The sequence below is a fragment of the Primulina tabacum genome, chromosome 1, assembly GCF_025594145.1.
Source record: "Primulina tabacum isolate GXHZ01 chromosome 1, ASM2559414v2, whole genome shotgun sequence".
NCBI lineage: Eukaryota > Viridiplantae > Streptophyta > Magnoliopsida > Lamiales > Gesneriaceae > Primulina > Primulina tabacum.
In genome coordinates, this window is record NC_134550.1 from 6528987 (window position 1) to 6548880 (window position 19894).

A 19894-nucleotide genomic window follows, 5' to 3' on the forward strand; every position below is an offset into this window, starting at 1 on the left:
TTTTTGGAGTATTTTCTTTTCTAAATTATACGTAACAGTGCCTTTGCATAAGTTGAATGCTTATTTTTATATTAGGGGTGATGTCTTTTAATCTAAAATTTCAAAAATATAGATAAAGATATGATTGAAATTTCTTAATATAAAGTTTATTTAGAACCAATAATACATTCATTCTTTACAATATGACAAATTAATCACATTTGAAATATTAAAAGAATAACCTTATATATCCAAAACATGAATAGAAATAATATCATTCCAAAGCGGAATTTAAAGATAAATTAACTTTTTCAATAGTTGTGGATGCAACTATTGCACAATTTCGAGGCCTAAAAAGATCTCATCATTTAGTAGCTTGCTGTTTGTTGACATCGCCGGCATATTACTGTACAAATGTGATACACAATCAGTGTCCAATACCCAAGAAGCTGAACTAATGGAAATATTAGATATAACAAACATTAATCTGATCCATAATGTTTCCGATCTTGATATTCTTTGCAGTTCCTCCTCCAATGCCCAGATTTTGCACAATGGAGGCATTTTTGTTTTTGTTTTTGTTTTTGTTTTAGTTTTTCCTATCGATCAACACAATCAATCCATTGGCATCATTCTTTTTGGAGTTGCTGGTTGGGAACGCTTCCCATTATCTTCCTCGTTTTAGACCCACAACTCTTCTTGGTCTCAGAAGAAAAAAACAATAACAATAACAATAACAATAAACTTGTCTTCTTTCAGGGGTTTTGAAAGTGTACACTCCATCTCGTATGTACTGAAGTTCATCACAAATTGTTTGAATGAGTCAAACAAAGATTGAAGTACCATATCCAAGGATAACTCGTTCTGTAAGATCATATCAAGGCTAGCCAGTTTCTCATGGAGATATGTCATCTTCGATCTATGACCTTCGACTGAAGAACATCCCCTTATATGGGTACAAAATAGATCTCTAACAAAATTTTAGCGTACATAACGAATTTCTTAACAATAAAACTCTTCTACATTGGCATGGCTTTCAGCTTCATGTTTCATAAGATCATGCTATTTCTAGAGCTCATGCATCATTGATGTCATCGTTCAGCATCATGCTTTGAGATCTTCATCTTTTCAATTCATGGATGGTCTCAATCGTCATAGGGTTCGAGCCATGGGAAACCTTTGAGGGTGCATTTTCATAAGAACATATATCAGTTTCTTGGGATTCAAAATAGTTTATAAATTTCTAAGTCAATCATTGTAGTTAGGTCAATTAATTTGTTCGTAATTATGAATCGATAGTATTGGATTATTCTTGGTCATTGTAATACTGAAAAATAAATAGAAAATAGAAGAAGGTTGTTTGATATTTAAAATTTTGAATCATATTAAAAAAAATTATTTTTATGTTAAAATCTCATTAATTACTCATTTGTTTGTTTACCGAATTTATGCATCTATGTTTTATTCATCCAATTTCGAACTTGTAAATAAAAAATACAAACAAACATGTATAATTACAGATTATAATAGCCTTTTTGCTAAGTGATAAATCACAATTTAATAAAAATAAATAAAAACTTGAATATTCACCTGAGCACATTAGTCAAGATATGATCATTCACCACGCAATCACATCACATGTAATTCAATAAACAAACTAGCTAATTACATCAACATGTAATTACACAAAATTCATCACATATTATTCAATCGTTTCAACTAATCTCGTCATTAATTGAAAATAAGATTAAAAAATTAAATAAAACTGCAATAAAATTTCAATAACTAGTAAAATCACCATTTACTTTATAAATATGCTTTTAATTGAAAATAAATTTAACTAATTAAATGAAAAAATTTAATGAAAATTTTCAATTAATTATATTTTATATAAATTAACTAGTAAAATCTCCATTTTACTTTTCATCATATCATTAATTAGAAATAAAGGTGTTTTAAAATAAAAAATAGCTAACAAATAAAATAAAAAAAAATTAATTTCCAATTTGAAAATTGTAAAATCTCTCGTTTATACTTAATAAAATAACTTTTATAATTTAAAATTTCAAAATTTAATCCTTAAAAATGGGTAAACCAAAGACTTTTCATTCGCCTCTTCTTTAAGTTAGATTTCAAATTACTAAAGAATACCTGTATTTTTTCTAACTTCCCGCACAGATGTCATCAGTTTTATCAATTCTTATTAAATTATCGTACAAATTTTTAGCCATAACTCTATATCGTCCATTTAGAGAAAAATACATAAAATGAAGTGTTTAATTAAATTAGAAAAATAATATAATTACACTTCACGTATAAAAATTGTCATCATTATTATACGTACTTGTAGTGGTATATATCTTGAGTAGCTAATGTCTTTGGACTCCATATATTAATTAAAAATTTGATCAAATAATATTGCATTATATTTTTTATTTAACTTCTAAAAATACAATATATAAATTATTTATGAGAAATATAGGACTGAGTGCTTACCGCTTTACCAAAAGCTATAGCTAGTAGTAATTGTGCAACTCAAATCTTTTAAACTCAAGAACCACGGTTCGATCGCTCTACCAAGCAAGGATAAATATTGCACCCAATAAAAAAAATGCCCCTCGCGAAGGATTTCAAATTCTAACAAATGATTAAAAATATAATTGTTGATGGAAAAATAAATAATTTTTTCGCAAATAAAAATTTTTTTTGGACTGCAGGAGATAAAAAGACAAGAACAGAAAGTGTAACTCGATGTTTATATCATTATTCGCATGTATGCCTTTGAATCGATGAATTACATGTGACCCACGGTACATATATTTAGAATATTGTTATTTGAACTGATAAAAAGTATATCTTCAAGATGTTTTACGATTTTAAAGATTTAATTTTTACTGTTATTAATGACTATATTTTTTGATAAAATGATAAATACTCTATAGTACATAAATTTATGCATGTATCATGCATTTGCAATTTATTTAGTATTTATATTTTCAAAAATTACATCAAATACGTAAAAAAAAAAATCTAGAAGTTCAGTTTTATAAATTATCATACTTAATGGAAAAAATGTTAAAATTTTAGAAATTCATAAAATAAAAAATTTAAGAGAAAATTGCAATTTTGATTATATGTCCGTTTCTTTGTGATTTTGGTCTCATATGTTATCAAATTTCAGTTTTAGTCATGTAGTTTTGTTTTTGGTAATTTTATTATTTTTATCGAGGGTACTGAGTGACACTATACACGTTAACATTTTATCGGTGCTACATCAAAAAGACGAATATTCAAAATAAAAACAAGAAAGATAATATAATAAGATCGAAATTTGACAATATATATGTGAGTTAAAAAAACAAATATATACGACCTAATATTGCAACTTTAATTTTGCATAATGTGATTCATAACAACTATGATTTTAATTAAGATATTGTCAAGTGCTATATATATCTCCAATCATAGAATATGTACATATTTTGCACATCTTTGTAAGTTTTCTCCTATAATATTATAATCCGGTGAAGCTGTTAGAGTACATTTTGCGATACCCAAGTTTATGCGAGTGTAAAACTGGTTAATCCGTCTGTTTTAAGTATTTTAAATATTTTGAAAAAAATTTAAAAATGAATAAAATTATTAAAAAAAATTCAAAAGAGAGAAAAATTACCGACGACCATATTTTTAAAATTCAAGAATTTTTTAATTTAATCATGTCATGTTTTTTATCTTGTAAGAATTTATAATTTTTCAAGTTATTTGAATTTAGTATTTTTCTTATAATATTTTTAATGTATGAATATTTTTAGTCACGTCAATAGTCAATTTCATCACATATTTGAGACATTTTTATTCAAGTATATGAAGAGATTTTTTAGAATGTAGGTTAAATTTAGTTATTTTTATTTTATTTTTAAAGAGTTGGCCGGCCTAATCCATGCCTCAAAATCGTGTTGGCTCATTAAATGAATTTTCCAACATTTTTGCAATTTTAAAGGTCATATTATATTATTTTTTAAAAAAATCTTCAATTATTACAATAAATCATAATAATTTTACAAATCGAAATCTTCTTTTGAATTTCAAATTACCAGCAAGTATATGCATCAAGCCTATAAAAGGAACCTCAACGTTGAAATTAGCATCAAAATTCAAAATCGTTCTTTACAATATAACATCTTTACAGGTGATGCAATATTATACTTTGATCAAAATATTCCTTCTCTTTCTAATTCCAAACATTTCTAATGGAAATGCCTTGGAAAAACATAGTTGCTTCTGGACCCAAAAATTTATTATTTATGTGATCAGTCACCTTCCTCCAGATTCTCCGCTCTTACTGGTACATTGCGCTTCTGGGGACGATGATCTTGGATACCATAGACTTGCCGCTAGTCAAGTTTTTAGCTGGAGTTTTTGTGAAAATTTTATGTCGACTACTTTGTTCTTCTGTCATCTCTGGTGGGGAAATAAACATAAGGCATTTGTAGTTTTTAAGTCGAGTTTCAAGTTCTTCCGCTCCGATACATACCCTTGGTATGCCACACCTGATGGGATTTACACTGATAGCGATCACTCTTTCGAGGTGGTAAAGAAATATGATTGGGAAATCAATAAGTGATTTTGCATTTTGGAACAATAATCAATAATAAAAGTTTTTTTTTTGAATTTATTTTCGTATTTATTAATGGTAGTATACTCTTTACATTATAGTTTTGTACTAATCGTACACCAGTGTACGTGAATATACAAGTGGAAACATTCTCTATATATGTTGGTTGAACTAATTAGATAATTTGTTTGGATGGATGAATTTGATTTAGGTAGAAATATTTGATTCCATAAACGATTTCAAATGACATTCGAATTCGAGTGAAAAATTCATAATTATTAATGAACATGATAAAATTGATATATAGGAAATGGATTTGATACTAAATATTTGTAAACTCATCAATATAATATTAATCATAGATTTCGTATCTGCAGTTTCTAATTCATAAATCCAAACATATCTTAATTTCTCGTAAAAATTCCAAGTCCTTAAACCCTAGAGTGAGCTTAAAATGTTTAAAACCATAAAATAAAAATTTGAATGTACAAAACCTCATTGTATTATTTCCAGGCACAACAAATATGATAAATAATTAAATAAATTTTTCAAAGAAATTTATATTTATAACATTACAAAGGTATAAAAAATTTCTGAAGTATAACCCAAAGTAAAAAATTGTATTACTCAAAATATTGTGAGTATAAGTACATTATACATGTGCAAATAAAATAATCAATGGCCAATGCTCATACAATTATATTTACCACGTCTAAATTATGAGAGATATATTGTTAAAAGAGAGAAATTCAAGAAATTTTTATCTAAATTTGCAAGCGAGTCTTCAAGCATCTTTTATTCCTACCTATCCAAATATCATAGATGGTGCTGCTAAATGACTAGAATCTAGCCAACTATAATGGTTTTTTTAGGGTAAATGTTACGGATGTCTAAGTAATATATTATTTAGAAAAACTCTCGTGAGACGGTCTCATGAGTCAATTTTGTGAGACAAATCTTCTCTTTGGGTCATCCACGAAAAAAATATTGTTTTTTATACCAAAAGTATTACTTTTGATCTGTCGCTCTATATTATTTTATTGTTTTTTATACCAAAAGTATTACTTTTGATCCGTAGTTCTATATTATTTTACGTGACAATTATATTCTATCACCTATTATCATATTTTAATTTCAATGATTACATTTATAACATAGTGGTTGTATAGACATGCATTAATCAGCTCATTTCATTAATTCATATACATAGATTACATTCATTAGTGAGATTAATTAAATATGATAAATATTTGATTACACTACCTGCAATATGATCGCCAATTGATATCAAATGGTCGATTAATATATCTCGAAGGAATGCAAATTTCGAATTTTCTTGATATAGTTTTGTGTCTTGGAAGGTTAAGTTCTCGATAATCGGTCGCACTCGAGTAGAAGGAATTAATACATTTAAGGATAACATATTTTCATTATACATAACATATAATGTAAGGTCCTGAAATTAATTATCCGGTAATTTTGGCATAATTAGAATAATTATTGAGTTGTAAATTAAAATAATTATTTATGCCAAATTAATTTTGTAGGAGTGTTAAAAATATGTATTTTAGAATATCGGAAAATTTAACGATATAAAACACATATAGAGTTTAAATAACACACGAGAGCAAGATTAATGCAAATCGAGATAAAGAGGCATGAATACTACATTATATACATATACATACACACATAAATTATTTTATTGGAGAGAGAAGGAAGAATGCCATTTTCCCAAACCATTCCCGTAGCTTTCCTTTTCTTTTTCTTCAAAATTTTCGTCACTTTCAGCACCTTCATTTTGGAGAGGTCATAACTTTACCGTCCGGCGTCGAAATCACGAACGGTTTGAGGGGTTTTCTTTCTTAAATCAGTAGCTTCGTTTTGAACCCTGAATCGCTACTTTTGATGCTCGTTTCAGCCCAAATCGAGGCCTGTTCGTGGCTGCTGCTGTTGGCACGATTTAGGTGAGATTTAAGCTTAGTTCCTTGGAGTTTTGTTGTGTGTTGGAGTGGGTTTTTAAGCCTTGTGATTTCCCTGTAACTCCAGCTCGTTTGCTGAATTTATTCAGCTCGTGAACAATAAATCCGACGAGTTTCCGATGGGTTTTCGCCTCGAGACCGCTAGCGACTAGAGTAAGCTTTGACCTTGTGAGTTCCTAGTTTGAAATTTCAGCTTCTAAGTGTAATAGTAGGCTGCCGAAATTTGGATTTTTACCCTTTTCATTTTAAATTGTTTTTGTCGTTCGAATAGCGTTATATTGATGTAATTATCGGATAATTGTTGTAGGTTCAGTCATTGGAAGTCGTCGAGGTATAATTCGGCGAGCCTATTAATTATGTCGAATCGTTTTGTATTATATTGAGAGATATTATAGTATGATTGTTATCGTTGGAATTAATCTAAGGTTTATCGAGTTGATAATAGTTGGAATGTAAATAATGATGAGTTGTGGAATTATTCGGCTTATTTTGTTATTCTAGGCTGAGGGAGTTTAGTTGATCATTCTTGAAGATCGTTTTCGTGATATAGGTATGTTACAGCTCGGTAACATACGACGGTAAAACATAAATTATATTTAATTGTCATTCTGTGTTACATTGATCGTGTTTATAAATTGTTGACTGTTATAAATTGTTAAATGCCTTCGTTATGATCTATGTTTATTATTATGACATATTATTGGCATTTAGCATCGGACATACTGTTATGACATTCATGTTGAGCCTATCGTTTTTGTTAGCCTATTGTTGATATTCGTTGTAATCTGGCACTGTTGTATATCTCGGGATCATTGTGTGGCTGATAGGCCTATACACATGAGACTGTAGATGTGATTGAACAATCCCGTGGTTAGTGCAGCCTTTTTAGGTGAGCGCTGGGATTGTGTCATCTAGTTCGTTCTGTTTTGCCATCCCGTTATAGCATATCAGCTGTATGGAGGCCGAGTCAGGGGTGTTATTCAGCACAGCTTGGCATACCTCGCATACTTGGCAGGGCGGTATAGTTGCATGACGATGTAGCTCCCCTGTGTTGTTGCTCGAGCATTATTCCAGTTGTTATCGTACCGTTTGTTGGCTCCTGTTATCCCGATTATTCGTTGAGCCTTTCATGCATTGCATATTACATTTAATTATATGATTATGCATGATTTATGTTATTGTTGTTATTGTTGGTCTGTTTCATACCAGAATCCTAACCTCAGTTGTTTACTGGGGGGCTGCTGTGGTTGCTATTGGGCACCATGGTAGATCTCCCGAGTCGTTTTGCAGCATCAGGCCGAGGTTCCGCCAGTGGGGCTCGGGATTGAGGTTGGATTGCTTGGTTCTGTTCAGTGGAGTCTCCCAGTTAGTCTATATGTATGTTTTGAGTTGGTTTCAGTCTTGTATTGTAGTTTATTTGCCGGGGAGATGTCCCGTATATCTGTAGTAGTAATTGGTTGTTTTGTGGTGTGTTTTAGTCGACTCTGAGATTCTTTTGATCTGGTGAGTAATTGGTAAATTTTAATTTCTGCTTAGTCCTGGCCAGTACGGCTATAGGTTGTTTAACTTCGATTTTTGATTTAATGACTCTAGTTGGAGTATATTTTGATATAAAAATGTTGTTTGAGTTTCGGGATGTCCTATTTACGGGGAGGTCGTGCCGAAATTTTTCTAGGCCATGAGGTCCGTTTTAAAGTATTTTAAACATTTTTTCCGCTGCAGGTTTTAAATCAAACCATTATTGTTTGATCATTAATTGTCATAAGAGTAAATGGGCCTCACATATAAAAATTTCATTATCCACTTGAATTTTCATAGATTTACATAACATGAAACATATAATATAATAAAGGCAAAAACTTGTGTGAGACGATCTCATGGGTCGTATTTTGTGAGACATATCTCTTATTTGGGTCATCCATAAAAAATTATTATTTTTTATGCTAAAATATTACTTTTTATTGTGAATATCGGTAGGATTGACCCGTCTCACAGATAAATATTCGTGAGACCGTCTTACAAGAGACCTACTCTAATATAAAAGCATGTTTGACATGCCCATTTAATACATTCTTTTGGATACATTAATCTCGGTCCAATAAATTTTTTTTAATGAATTTTATATGTATGTCCCTACTGCCAATTTGATTTATATGTAATTAGATGTCGTTTCACATTTGAAAACTTTGATCTTTATTTACATTTTTATAAAATTAATTATAATAATTCATGATAGATAACATATTATAAAAAGTATACATAATAGATATTAAATGCATGTAATAAATTAAATCTAAAATTGAGAATTGCAATCAAATAAATAACTTTAGAATTTCTTAAAATAATTATTATAATATGAAAAGGTTAATAAGATTTTGTAAATTTCCAAAGTCCTATGTTTGTTTGCCATTATTACATTAACTTTCTTCCCAAAAAAATAAAATAAAAATTACATCGACTTGTAAAATATTGAGAGTTAATGTAATAATTTTTTTAAAAGCAAGTTATATATAATTGATAGTCAACTCTCTCTCTCTCTCTCTATATATATATATATATAATCAACATAGTTCTTGAAAAAAATATATTTTACAAGTAATGCATTCTACCATGAACAAAATAGTGATACTCCTTATTCTCTTTCTAATATCAAACGTATTACAAGGATTTGAATTAGAAAAACACCTTTGTTTTTTGTCCCATAGATTTCATATTTATGTGATCAACGACCTTCCTCCGGATTCTCCACTTTTACTAGTGCATTGTGCTTCTAAGAACGATGATCTCGGGTATCATAACCTTGCTCCTACACAAGATTTTACTTGGAGTTTTTGCGAAAACTTTTTTAAAACTACTTTGTTTTTCTGTCATTTTTGGTGGGGTGATAAGCAAATACGGTTCGATGCTTTTGAATCGAATTATCGTGTCTTCCGCTACGATAAATACTCTTGGTTTGCTAGAGCAGATGGAATTTACTCCGATTCCGATGACTCTGATGATGTAGTAAAGAGATATAACTGGGGTAATCGATAATTGATTTTAAACATTTTTGTAATCGTCCGATCCGAAAAAAAAAAGCATAATTGAAATTTATGTTAAGTTATCGGAAATTATAGTTTTGTCTTGGTCATACATGAATGTATTTGAAACAATCGACACTTTCTCTATCGCGAGCTAATGATACAACTTTAGATTGTGTTTGTATCGATGAATTTGATTTAATTATCAAGCTCGATGAAGAAAAGCCTTGAATTTGATATTCCTCTCGTTTAATTTTAAGAATATTTAGAGAATACTGATTAAAAGACTAAAATTTACGAGATTTCACATGCAAATATTTTATATTTATACATCAATCTAGTAAAAAAAATTCTTTAAATTGGAAGGAAATCAAGCTACATCAGTTTCACTCTTCTAATGGAATAACATACACTCATTTTTCTTCACTATATAAATACCATCAAAATACATCACAAATCATTAAATTTTATTTTGAACGATGGGATATTTGGGTGTGGCAAACTTCTTGTTTGTCCTCTGTGTGATGGCTAACGCCGTTCAATCGTTCAGAATCGACCGGCCCCCATGCGAACCACGCTATCATTACCGGGTTTTCATATCCGACAGACTCTCTCAAAATCCAGCGCCGTTACAGGTACATTGCATGTCGGGAGCGAGAGATGCCGGATACAAAATCCTCAAGCTCGGACAATTTTTTTCCTGGCATATTTGCAATTTTCAGGACGATCCCGAGCCTTTCTACTGTCATATCGTGTGGGGTTCGAAACAAGTACTTTTCAAATTATTCGACGTGAAGTTGGCTCGGAGATGCTACTTAAACGCGTGTTATTGGTACTGTTCGTAACGACGGGGTGTATTTTAAACAACAAAAAGTGGAAGATTAGAGAAATACGCTCTTAACGACGGGGTGTATTTATGTATATTTTTAATATATTGTACATCCGTCATGTCCACCCTCTTGCTCAACAATAACTGTGTCACTCATCTATTAAATGCAAATAGATGAGAGATATCTCATTAATAAACACGGTAGATGAACAACATATCAAACTGTATTAAATTTGGAGACCAAAAGCAACTAAAATTCACAAGTCGGTGGAAATTTTTTGGCACATCACAAACTAGAGGGACATGAAAACGAAACTAATCCAAAAATTTATCTGCCGTTTACAAATTGATCTAAGAAATTATCTTGAGACATAATCTTTTGGGAGTCAAGATTCCCAAAGTTTTAAATTGAATCAGATATCATTTTTTTATTGGATCGCAAATAAATTATGTAAAATCTGAAGAAAATCCTTCAAATTTGAACTTTCAACAAATATGAAATTTTCGTTGGTTTAATTACAAGGTAGTTTGTTATTTTCATCGTCAGACGTCACTCAGTCACTTGGATATTGAAAATTTTCGCGATTTCAAAATATTTAAGATAACCAAAACGTTAAATCCCTCGTAAATAACCTGTTCAGTAGTTCAGTATTTTAGGTGTTAGGCGTCAGTCGCTTGGGATATAAACTTTTCAGTGCAAAAATATATTTAACATGTTACATTTTTTTCAATTTTAACAAATTTACGAAAATCTCATAGTTCACAAAATCATAAAATGAATACGTAAATTTAGAAAATATTAATAAAACATAAAAGTTTATGTGAAACTGTTGTCACATGTCAATTTCATAAGAAGATTCTTCGATCCAATATGACTCGTGAAAAAATTATTTTTTTTAATACAAGAATTATTGATCTTCACTGTAAGCATGAATTGTTGAAATTATTTATCAGATATAGATCCGTGAGACGGTCTCACGAGTCACGAGAGTTCATCTACTCTTTTTCACAAATACTCTTGTGCAACAATCTCATAGGTCAATATCTTCAGCCCGAGCTGATTCATAAAAATATTCTTATTTTTTTTTATCCTAATAGTATTGTTTTCCCTTTTAAGTGTGAATTAAGTTAACCTGTTTCACGAAAATAAATATATAAAACCGTCTAACAAAAGATCTACTTATTATTTTTTAATACAAAAGATTAGATTAATAATTATATTAGAATGAAAAAGTAGAGTTTGAATATGTATTGTAAATGAAACAAAGATAATACATGAAATTCATATATTTTATCGATAAAAAAATTCCAAATATTTCTTTCTTAATTACTTTTATTTTGCAATTTATTTTGAGAAAGGAGAAAAATAAATCTATGTTGTGTAGCTAAGCAAGCCATCAAATATATATTTATACTATATATTAAGTCATGATTTTTCATTGGCACGACCAAATTACATTAAAATAATGTTACCATTATACACTCACCAATTAACTATTACTTATAAAATATAGCAAAAATTGTGTGAAACGGTCTCACGGAGTCATATTTCGTAAGACAGATTTTTTATTTGGGTCATCCATGAAAAAATATTACTTTTTATTGTGAATATCGGTAGGATTGATACGTCTCACACATAAAAATTCGTGAGACCTTCTCATAAAACATAAAGCAAAGAGTGAGACAACATCCCAAGATCCAGATTGCTTCCAATTTTACCACCTAAAAGAGAATATTTGTATATACTAAATCTTAAAATAAAAATTGAATTGTAGAAAATAATTTAATTTTAAATTTTTTAATGCATTTTCATTATTTGGAAATTAATTGTTACAAAATAAATGTAAAGCAACATATATAGACAAGTATTTTCTGCCTGGAATAGTGTTATTTGACGAGGATTGTAGGCTGATTGTGTGTTGTAGCTCAATGTTTTGCCCCGCTTTGCGACTGACCCGACCCGAGTCTGCTTCCCCCCGCCAAGTTCATACATTTCGAGAGCTGAGTTCCCAAGCATTCCCCAATGGGCGCCTCTTCTTATCAGTGAATTTTTCTTTTCTTTTTTTCCCCTCCTAAAAATTCAATCTTTGGTTGTGGAATTATGAGAAAAGATAGAGTTTTTCTGTATAAATTGTATAGAAGTAGATACTTTAGCGCTTGCCCTTTACCGTTGGAGTCCCAAGGCGTAACCTTCTCTTTGCCAGCACCCCAGACTACACACAACGATTTGTGCTTTTCAGTAGTAGAGCAGCTTATTAGGCGGGGCTTATTTTCCTCCGCGCGGAAGGTGGTCCGAAGGCTCATTTCCCAGTGTTCTCATGCCACAGAAGCAATCTCGGTGGTTGATTTCGCCGTCGGAAGAGGTTTGGATCTTGATTTGGTTAGTTATGGCTGCCTTGTGAGGAAACTTGTCGTTTTTGGTGAGGCCCTGATGGCTGAGGCATTGTACAGGGACTTCGTAGTGTGTAAAGGTCTTGAACCGGGCCGGGAACTACTGAATTCCATGATTATTTGTTTTTGTAAGCTTGGGAAGTTAGACGAAGCGAAATCTTGCTTTGATATGCTGATTGAAAAGGGATTTGTACCTGGGGTTGGTGAATGTAATGCAATAATTAAAAACTTATGCTTTAGAGATAGAATTTTGGAGAGTTACGATTGTTTCGTCAAAATCAACGAGGCTTGTGAAATTGTGCTAGATTTTACATGTTATAATAGGCTGGTGAATGGGTTGTGTTCTAGAGGATTCTTGGACGAGGGGCTTCGTGTTTTCAATGTGTTGATAGATCAAGGGGTGCCTCCTACTGTCAATATGTGCAGGTCGTTGGTTATTGGTTTCAGTAAGTGGGGTCATGCTGAGGAGGCCGAGATTCTGAGTATAAAGATTGAGTCCTGCGGTTTTGTTATGGATCAATTAACATACACTTGCTTGATTAATGCCTACTGCAAAGGAAGGAAAATGAAGATGGCTATGAGATTGTTTATGAGGATGCTCAAGATGGGATGTAAGCCAGATTCTTATACATTATAATACACTGATTCATGGGTTCGTGAATTTGGGCATGTTTTCCAAAGGCTGGCTGTTGCATAATAAGATGGTGGATTCTGGGTTAAAGCCCGATTTGGTGACTTACCAAATCATGCTCAACAAATACTGCATAGATCAGAAAGTCGATAGTGCATTAGTGCTCTTTAATGACATGCTCCAGAGCAATATGCCTCCCAATGTTCATTGCTACACAGTCTTAATTGCTGCACTTTGCAAGGAACAAAGGTTGGAGGAAATATACAGCTTGTATCACAAGATGCTGGACAATGGGGTTGTTCCGGACCCTGTGCTTTTTTTCACCCTTGTGAAGAACCTTCCAGAAGGAGATGAGATGTACTTGGCCCTGATGGTTTTGCATGCTATAGCCAAGAAATCTTGCAATGTTGATAGTTTGGTTATTTCACCTTCTGCGAAACCAACGTCAACAGATGATGCAATGGTTGAAATTGAGTATTTGTTAGATCAGATTGCCAGAAGCAACTCATTCTTTGCGAATATGGCATTTAGTATATACATTATAGCCTTGTGTATGGGAGGAAAACTTGATACTGCTCTAAACTGTATGGAAAAGATGGTTAATCTTGGTTTCTCGCCTTCTCTTACTGCTTTTAATTCCTTGATTAAGTTACTTTTCCAGGAAGGACTAACGCAGGATGCCCAGTCCCTTCTTGAATTTATGCAAGATTTAGGAGTCGTCGCAAACCAAACCACTTTCTCAATTATAGTTGACGAGTATTGTAAGCATGCGGACTCCTCATCAGCCATTGATGTCTTAGATCAGATTGAAGAAAGGGGAATCAAGCCAAGTGTCACCATATATAACTCAATAATCGGTTGTTTAGGAAGACAAAAGATGATTCATGAGGCAGAGAAATTTTTCTACAGAATGCTCGAATTTGGAATAGATCCCGATGAAAAAATATTTGTTACTATGATTAATGCGTACTCAAAGAATGGGTGTGCAAAGCTAGCCGACAGACTATTCAAGCAGATGATGGAGTATGAGTTTAGACCAAGTTCCCATGCTTATACAGCACTTATAGCTGGGCTAGTTAAGAAAAATATGATCATTAAAGGTTGCATATATCTTGATAGAATGCTGGAAGAAGGCTTGATGCCAAACGCTGTTCTTTATACCTCCCTGATAAAGCAGTTCTTGAGGAAGAGAGAATTTGAATTTGCGTTTAGATTGGTTGATTTGATGGAGAAGACTGAGATTGAGCTTGATCTGGTCACCTATATCACATTGATCAGTGGCGTCTCTAGAAATTTTCGATATTATGAGGGAAAATGGTTTCTTTCAGATAATAAATCAAAGAAGGCTAAAGAAATGTTGTTCCATTTACTAGATCGAAAAGCAATTTTTCCAAGGGCGAAGGGTTTTAAAATGTCGGTTAGTTCTAAAAAAGAAATGGAATTTTTTGCCCTAAGACTGATCCGAAAAATTAGAGAATGTCCACTCATACAAGACTTGTACCTGTATAACAGCAGAATATCAGGTTTGTGTAGGGAACAGAGAATGCAAGAGGCATATGAGCATCTTGATCTGATGCAGAGGGAAGGAGTGCATCCTAATATGGTGACTTTCACTATCCTCATTGATGGGCATATGAAATTTGGGGAAGTTGATCTTGCTGTTGATTTGTTTAATAAAATGAACTCAAATGGTTTTTCTCAGCATGGACTGGATGGAGTTCTGATTAACACTTTAGTAAAAGGCCTTTGTAAGGGTGGTAGGATCATCGATGCATTGTCGCTTACACATAATATGCAGAAAAGAGGCTTTTTTCCATCTAAAGGATCTTATGAAACGCTACTAAGTTCTTTTTGTGCACAGCGCTCAAGCAGTAATGCATTGAAGATATATGAAGATATGTTGGCCCATGAATATTTCCCTTGCCGTTACAATTTTGAGTGGTTGATTAACATCTTGCGTGAGGATAACGAGTTGAAGGATGTTCATGCATGCCTTATACCAAAGAGAAAAGATATTCGAAACGATACATGTCAGATGATCGCTAGAGGAATGAAGACTAAAGTGCGAGAATGCATTCAGTTAATTCTCATGGCTTAGCTTATTGAATACATGGAGGTCACCATGCATCGAACAATACATTCATGATAACATCATCTTCCATCGTTCCCTTGGTAAATAAGATCTCGAACATATGTCTTCACTCATTCACCATGGTTCCTAGTTAATTAAAATATAATTTCTAACAATGCCTAATTGTTCCATTGTCGATTTCTCAACAGTAAAAATTAAAATTAAATTCATTCGTTTATTCTGGAATATTTGTTTGTGCCTTACGTGGAAATGTTTCCTTTCATGCTTTTGAGTGAACTACAAGTCTATGTTTGGGATTCTTATTTGTCATTTCGATTTCAGCTAAGTTATGCACGTTCAGTTGCATCACTTGACTAGTATTCTCTAGTTTGTATTTTCCAATGTTCATGCAGTCTAATATCAATTTTCGTTGCTTCTGAAATGTAAATTTACAGCATAAGATTTTACTGGGGATTTTTTTGTGATATAATCATGATTGATTAGTGATGTCGAAAAAAATGAGATGATCTTCTGATCACGTGTTATTAATGTTTTTTTAGTGGAATTCACTTGAAGAAGCTGAATCGTGTCTCACATGTCCAGTATTTTTCATAACAGTTTAGGGATATGATTGTTGCATTTCACTCACAACCATGCTGTGTGTACTCGCCTTTTGTTTGTTTGTTTTTTTTTTGTGGAACCCTAATCCTGACTCTGAGTTTTGTTTTTGTTTTTTTGTTTTTATTGGTTGAACTAATTCAACAACATGCAATTGACTCTGAGTTTTGTTGAATGTCATGTAATCTTGATTTTGCAGAATGCATCTGGAAAGATTGGGGCGTACCAGGTGGAATTTGTATCAATGTTGATCCTGGTAAAAAACATAGGCAACTTTTGGATATTTGTGGCAGTTCATTAACTTGTCAGGATCTTAAATAATTACTATGCTCATCATTTAATTGTAAATTCTATTTTTTGAATTTAGAACTGTAACTTGCTCTAACAAAAATGAAGGGATGTGGGGTAATTCAACATTTTTATCCAGCTTCTCCTTCACGAAGAGTTTATCTACTTTGAGTTTTTTCATCGTATTTTATTGAACTGGGTTATGAGATATATGACTTGCTGTGTTTGTGTTACGACATAGTGGAATTGGTAGTTTTGAAGAATATCCTAAATCCTGGAAGGGGAATCTTAGTCACAATGCTTCACAAATTCCAAGTGATATTCCTCTGTATAAAGCTTTTTGCACTCCAAGCGTGAAATGACATTTTGTGTTTTTCCTTCTGCATGTAACCAAACTACCACCCGAAAAGGTAAAGCATCCTGGAGTTGCTCGGCTGCCATCCATCGATCTAGCGCGATCCGCATCAATATATATCTCCATACTTGGTTCAGTGTATTTTAGAGAATAAAATTCGGTTATCTGGAATAGATTTTAAATACCTCAAAAGCGAAATACTACATTAATGTTTTGCTCTTCATTATGCAGTAATTGGTTTTCAAGACTCCAGGCATATATAAGATCTGGTCTTTTGTGTGCCAAACACATTGATCTCCCAACAAGTATTTGATATTTCCCTATGTCAACCTAAACATGCGATTCAAGCTGTAAGTTTCTAAAGGTTGACTGGATTAGATTCCTAAAATTGTAGAAATTTACTCGGCAAAGATTTAGATGAAAGCCGAATCAAAATAGCATTTTCCATGTTGAATGTCTCGTAAAAGATAATGTATTATCTCTAAAAGGTTTTCGAGCTAGAAGATATTCACTTTAGCTCTCCAACTTCTACATCGAAGGCCAGAGTACGAGTCCCGTTTTACCTGCTGATTATGAGAACAACAAATATAAGAAAAACAAGTGAAGCCGTGGTTTATATTGAGCTGTTTGTTTATATTCAGTTAGTATCGAGTTAATTTTAAAATGTGTTTTCACTGGCGGTGTCTATATTTTTATCTTGCAGATAGCTACTTCACTGTTCTTTAAAGCAATTCTACATATAAATTAATCAGCTCTGAACAATCTAATATCTATCCATCCTCGAAATATAAAACTTCTTGTATTTGGGGTGGAAGCCAATGACTTTTCCGCTCTTGATGCAGTGAAATGAATGAGGAAACTTAGCAGATTTGCTGCCCCATCCTTCGTTCGTAATTTCTTGTTTGAGGTAATAATCTCCAGTCGAGGAGATAATGCTTCTTACTGATAATGTCAACCATATTCGGTATTTCTTAACCAGCTGAATTTTCCAACGGCACCCTTGATGTATTTTGTTGTATTATCTTCTTGCAGGATCAATGACATGCAATAATTGTGACCCCTGTTTTCTTCTGTTCCTAATGCCTGCTGTTAATCCGGCAAACGGTTCATAAATTTTCTTTTTCTTTAGTCTTTCGTTCCTCCCATCAAACATGACACACCTAGTTTTTGTTTGTTTCTTGTCTAAATAAATATGGCCTATTACACTTGATTACGTGCTAATCATTCTGTCTTTCCTTCGTTCTTGTTTTATAGTGGTCAGTGTATCATCATTTCATCCAAGAAAATTACATTTTTGAATAGTTGAATCCATGTCTTGTTCTGGAGTTTGCTATACATTATGCGCTAAAATAATCCATGATTCTATGTCCATTGTATCAACTTGCAAATTAGCATTTTTAGTTGATTATGCTAATTCACAACAAGTTATTATTCATGTAAATTTATTAAAACTCTTTTCGTTGGATATTATTATGCAAAATTAACTGTGTGAGACACTTGCTAAGCAAAGGTGCTGTTTGTTCAGCTCATCTTGTATGACTGTAGTCTGAACCTTTTAATTTCAGAAAAAAAAAAAAGCAGTAAAGCCTGAAAACTCAGACTAATGCAATGCACATCTCGTCTTATGTTCTATTTGTTAGCAGATATTGGGACTAATATTATTTATAGAATAGCTTACACCCGACGCTGCCGGCTTTTGGCTGATTTCTTCTTATGACTCCTCTGAATTTGTAGAAGAATGATTTTAATCTGATAGCTGTACTTTTCAGGAGGTCCTGGTAGTGGATGTACAAAGACCGTTGACACTTTGGGTTTATCCACTTAGTGCTCATGGTCTCTTGAGAAGGAAATTTCTTCTAATAGTGAAATTGGGTAAGACTACCAGTGTTTTTTTTTTTTTTTGGACAGGAATCTTTCTTCCTACAACTGTGGCAATTACTATACTGACATCGTATTGCAGTTTTAGATTCTTAACAAAAACCAGGGAAGGAATAATAGTACAATTCGAAACGACATTCAAACTACCATCGAAAGCCATTGAAGCAAGCTACAATGACATATTTCTCATCGATGGTTTTCCTAGAACTGAAGGGAACAATATTATAAGGTATGAACGTGTTGTGAGTTTCGTGTCTTTTATCGACAGATCTTGCTTCTCTACTCTGAATCTGTTAATAGGTTGTTCTATCCTGTCACTTTTAATTGTTACAGCTATTATGTGTTCCTCATTGAAAATATTGTCTACATGATAAGTCTTTTGATGGATAAGCATTTACTACTGCATTTTGAAACAGTGCTCTCGATCTTTTCCTTTATATATTCCAGATTGGTGCTGAAGCAGATTTTGTGCTTTATTTTTGTGGCTTTGAAGAGGAAATGGTGAAACGAGTTTGTGTATTTTTCCCAATCAAGTGGCAGTTGCTTCTCTTGTGGTCCAAAACGGCAACAAAGTGCAAGTTTCTTTGGATCAGTTGGACTTCACATGTATTGATAAATGTATTTATGTATTTACCTGTTATTGCACTCCACAAAACAAAGGTTTTTTTTTTTTTTTTTGCACTGCTTATAATGAAATGAACAAGATTTCCTTATTTACAATACATGTCCCTACACCATTTGATTTTATAAATTATTAAATGTCAGTTCACTGTTAAAATTTTTTGACCTTTATTCACATTTCTGTAACAATACTAATTAATACAAGATATATGGTTAACAGATTATAAAAATGATATATAATAAATAACACGTGTAGTAAAATTTTGTCTTCACTACAAAATTGAAAATTGAGTTGCAATCAAATAAACAACTTCAGAATATTTTAGAATCATTACCATAATCTGAAACGGTTAATAAGATTTTGTAGATTTTCAATTAATAGTATGATAATTAATACTTTTATAAAATGACAAATAATAAACAAAATTGTGTGTAGTAAATTTTATCTTTACTATCCTTTCCAAAAAGAAAAATTATCTTTAATATAATATTGAAATTGAATTACAGCTCAAATAAATAGCTTTTGAATCATTACAATATAATATGAAAATGTTGCTAAGATTTTTTAAGACCATTTTATATTTGTTCAGTATTCATGCAATTATTACATTAACTC

General features: G+C 32.0%; 1 protein-coding gene and 1 long non-coding RNA gene across 5 annotated transcripts; both read left to right on the forward strand.

The window, feature by feature from the left end:
- Positions 1–6048: 6048 nt before the first annotated feature.
- Positions 6049–7839, forward strand: LOC142517135 (uncharacterized). 4 transcript variants are annotated; one of them, XR_012812904.1, is made up of 3 exons: positions 6049–6561; positions 6644–6744; positions 6884–7839. It is a non-coding gene; the product is annotated as an uncharacterized LOC142517135 (long non-coding RNA). The 4 variants fall into 4 exon arrangements; XR_012812910.1 differs by having other exon boundaries at positions 6644–6729; XR_012812898.1 differs by having other exon boundaries at positions 6666–6744.
- A 4472-nt stretch (positions 7840–12311) lies between these two features.
- LOC142537766 (pentatricopeptide repeat-containing protein At5g62370) lies at positions 12312–19359 on the forward strand. The gene is given in 8 exon segments (XM_075643263.1): positions 12312–13447; positions 13449–15619; positions 16336–16392; positions 16835–17129; positions 17622–17686; positions 17812–18651; positions 18740–18886; positions 19105–19359. Coding segments are annotated over 2 exon segments (3018 nt in total). The 5' UTR covers positions 12312–12526; the 3' UTR covers positions 15546–15619; positions 16336–16392; positions 16835–17129; positions 17622–17686; positions 17812–18651; positions 18740–18886; positions 19105–19359.
- The last annotated feature ends 535 nt before the right edge of the window (positions 19360–19894 follow it).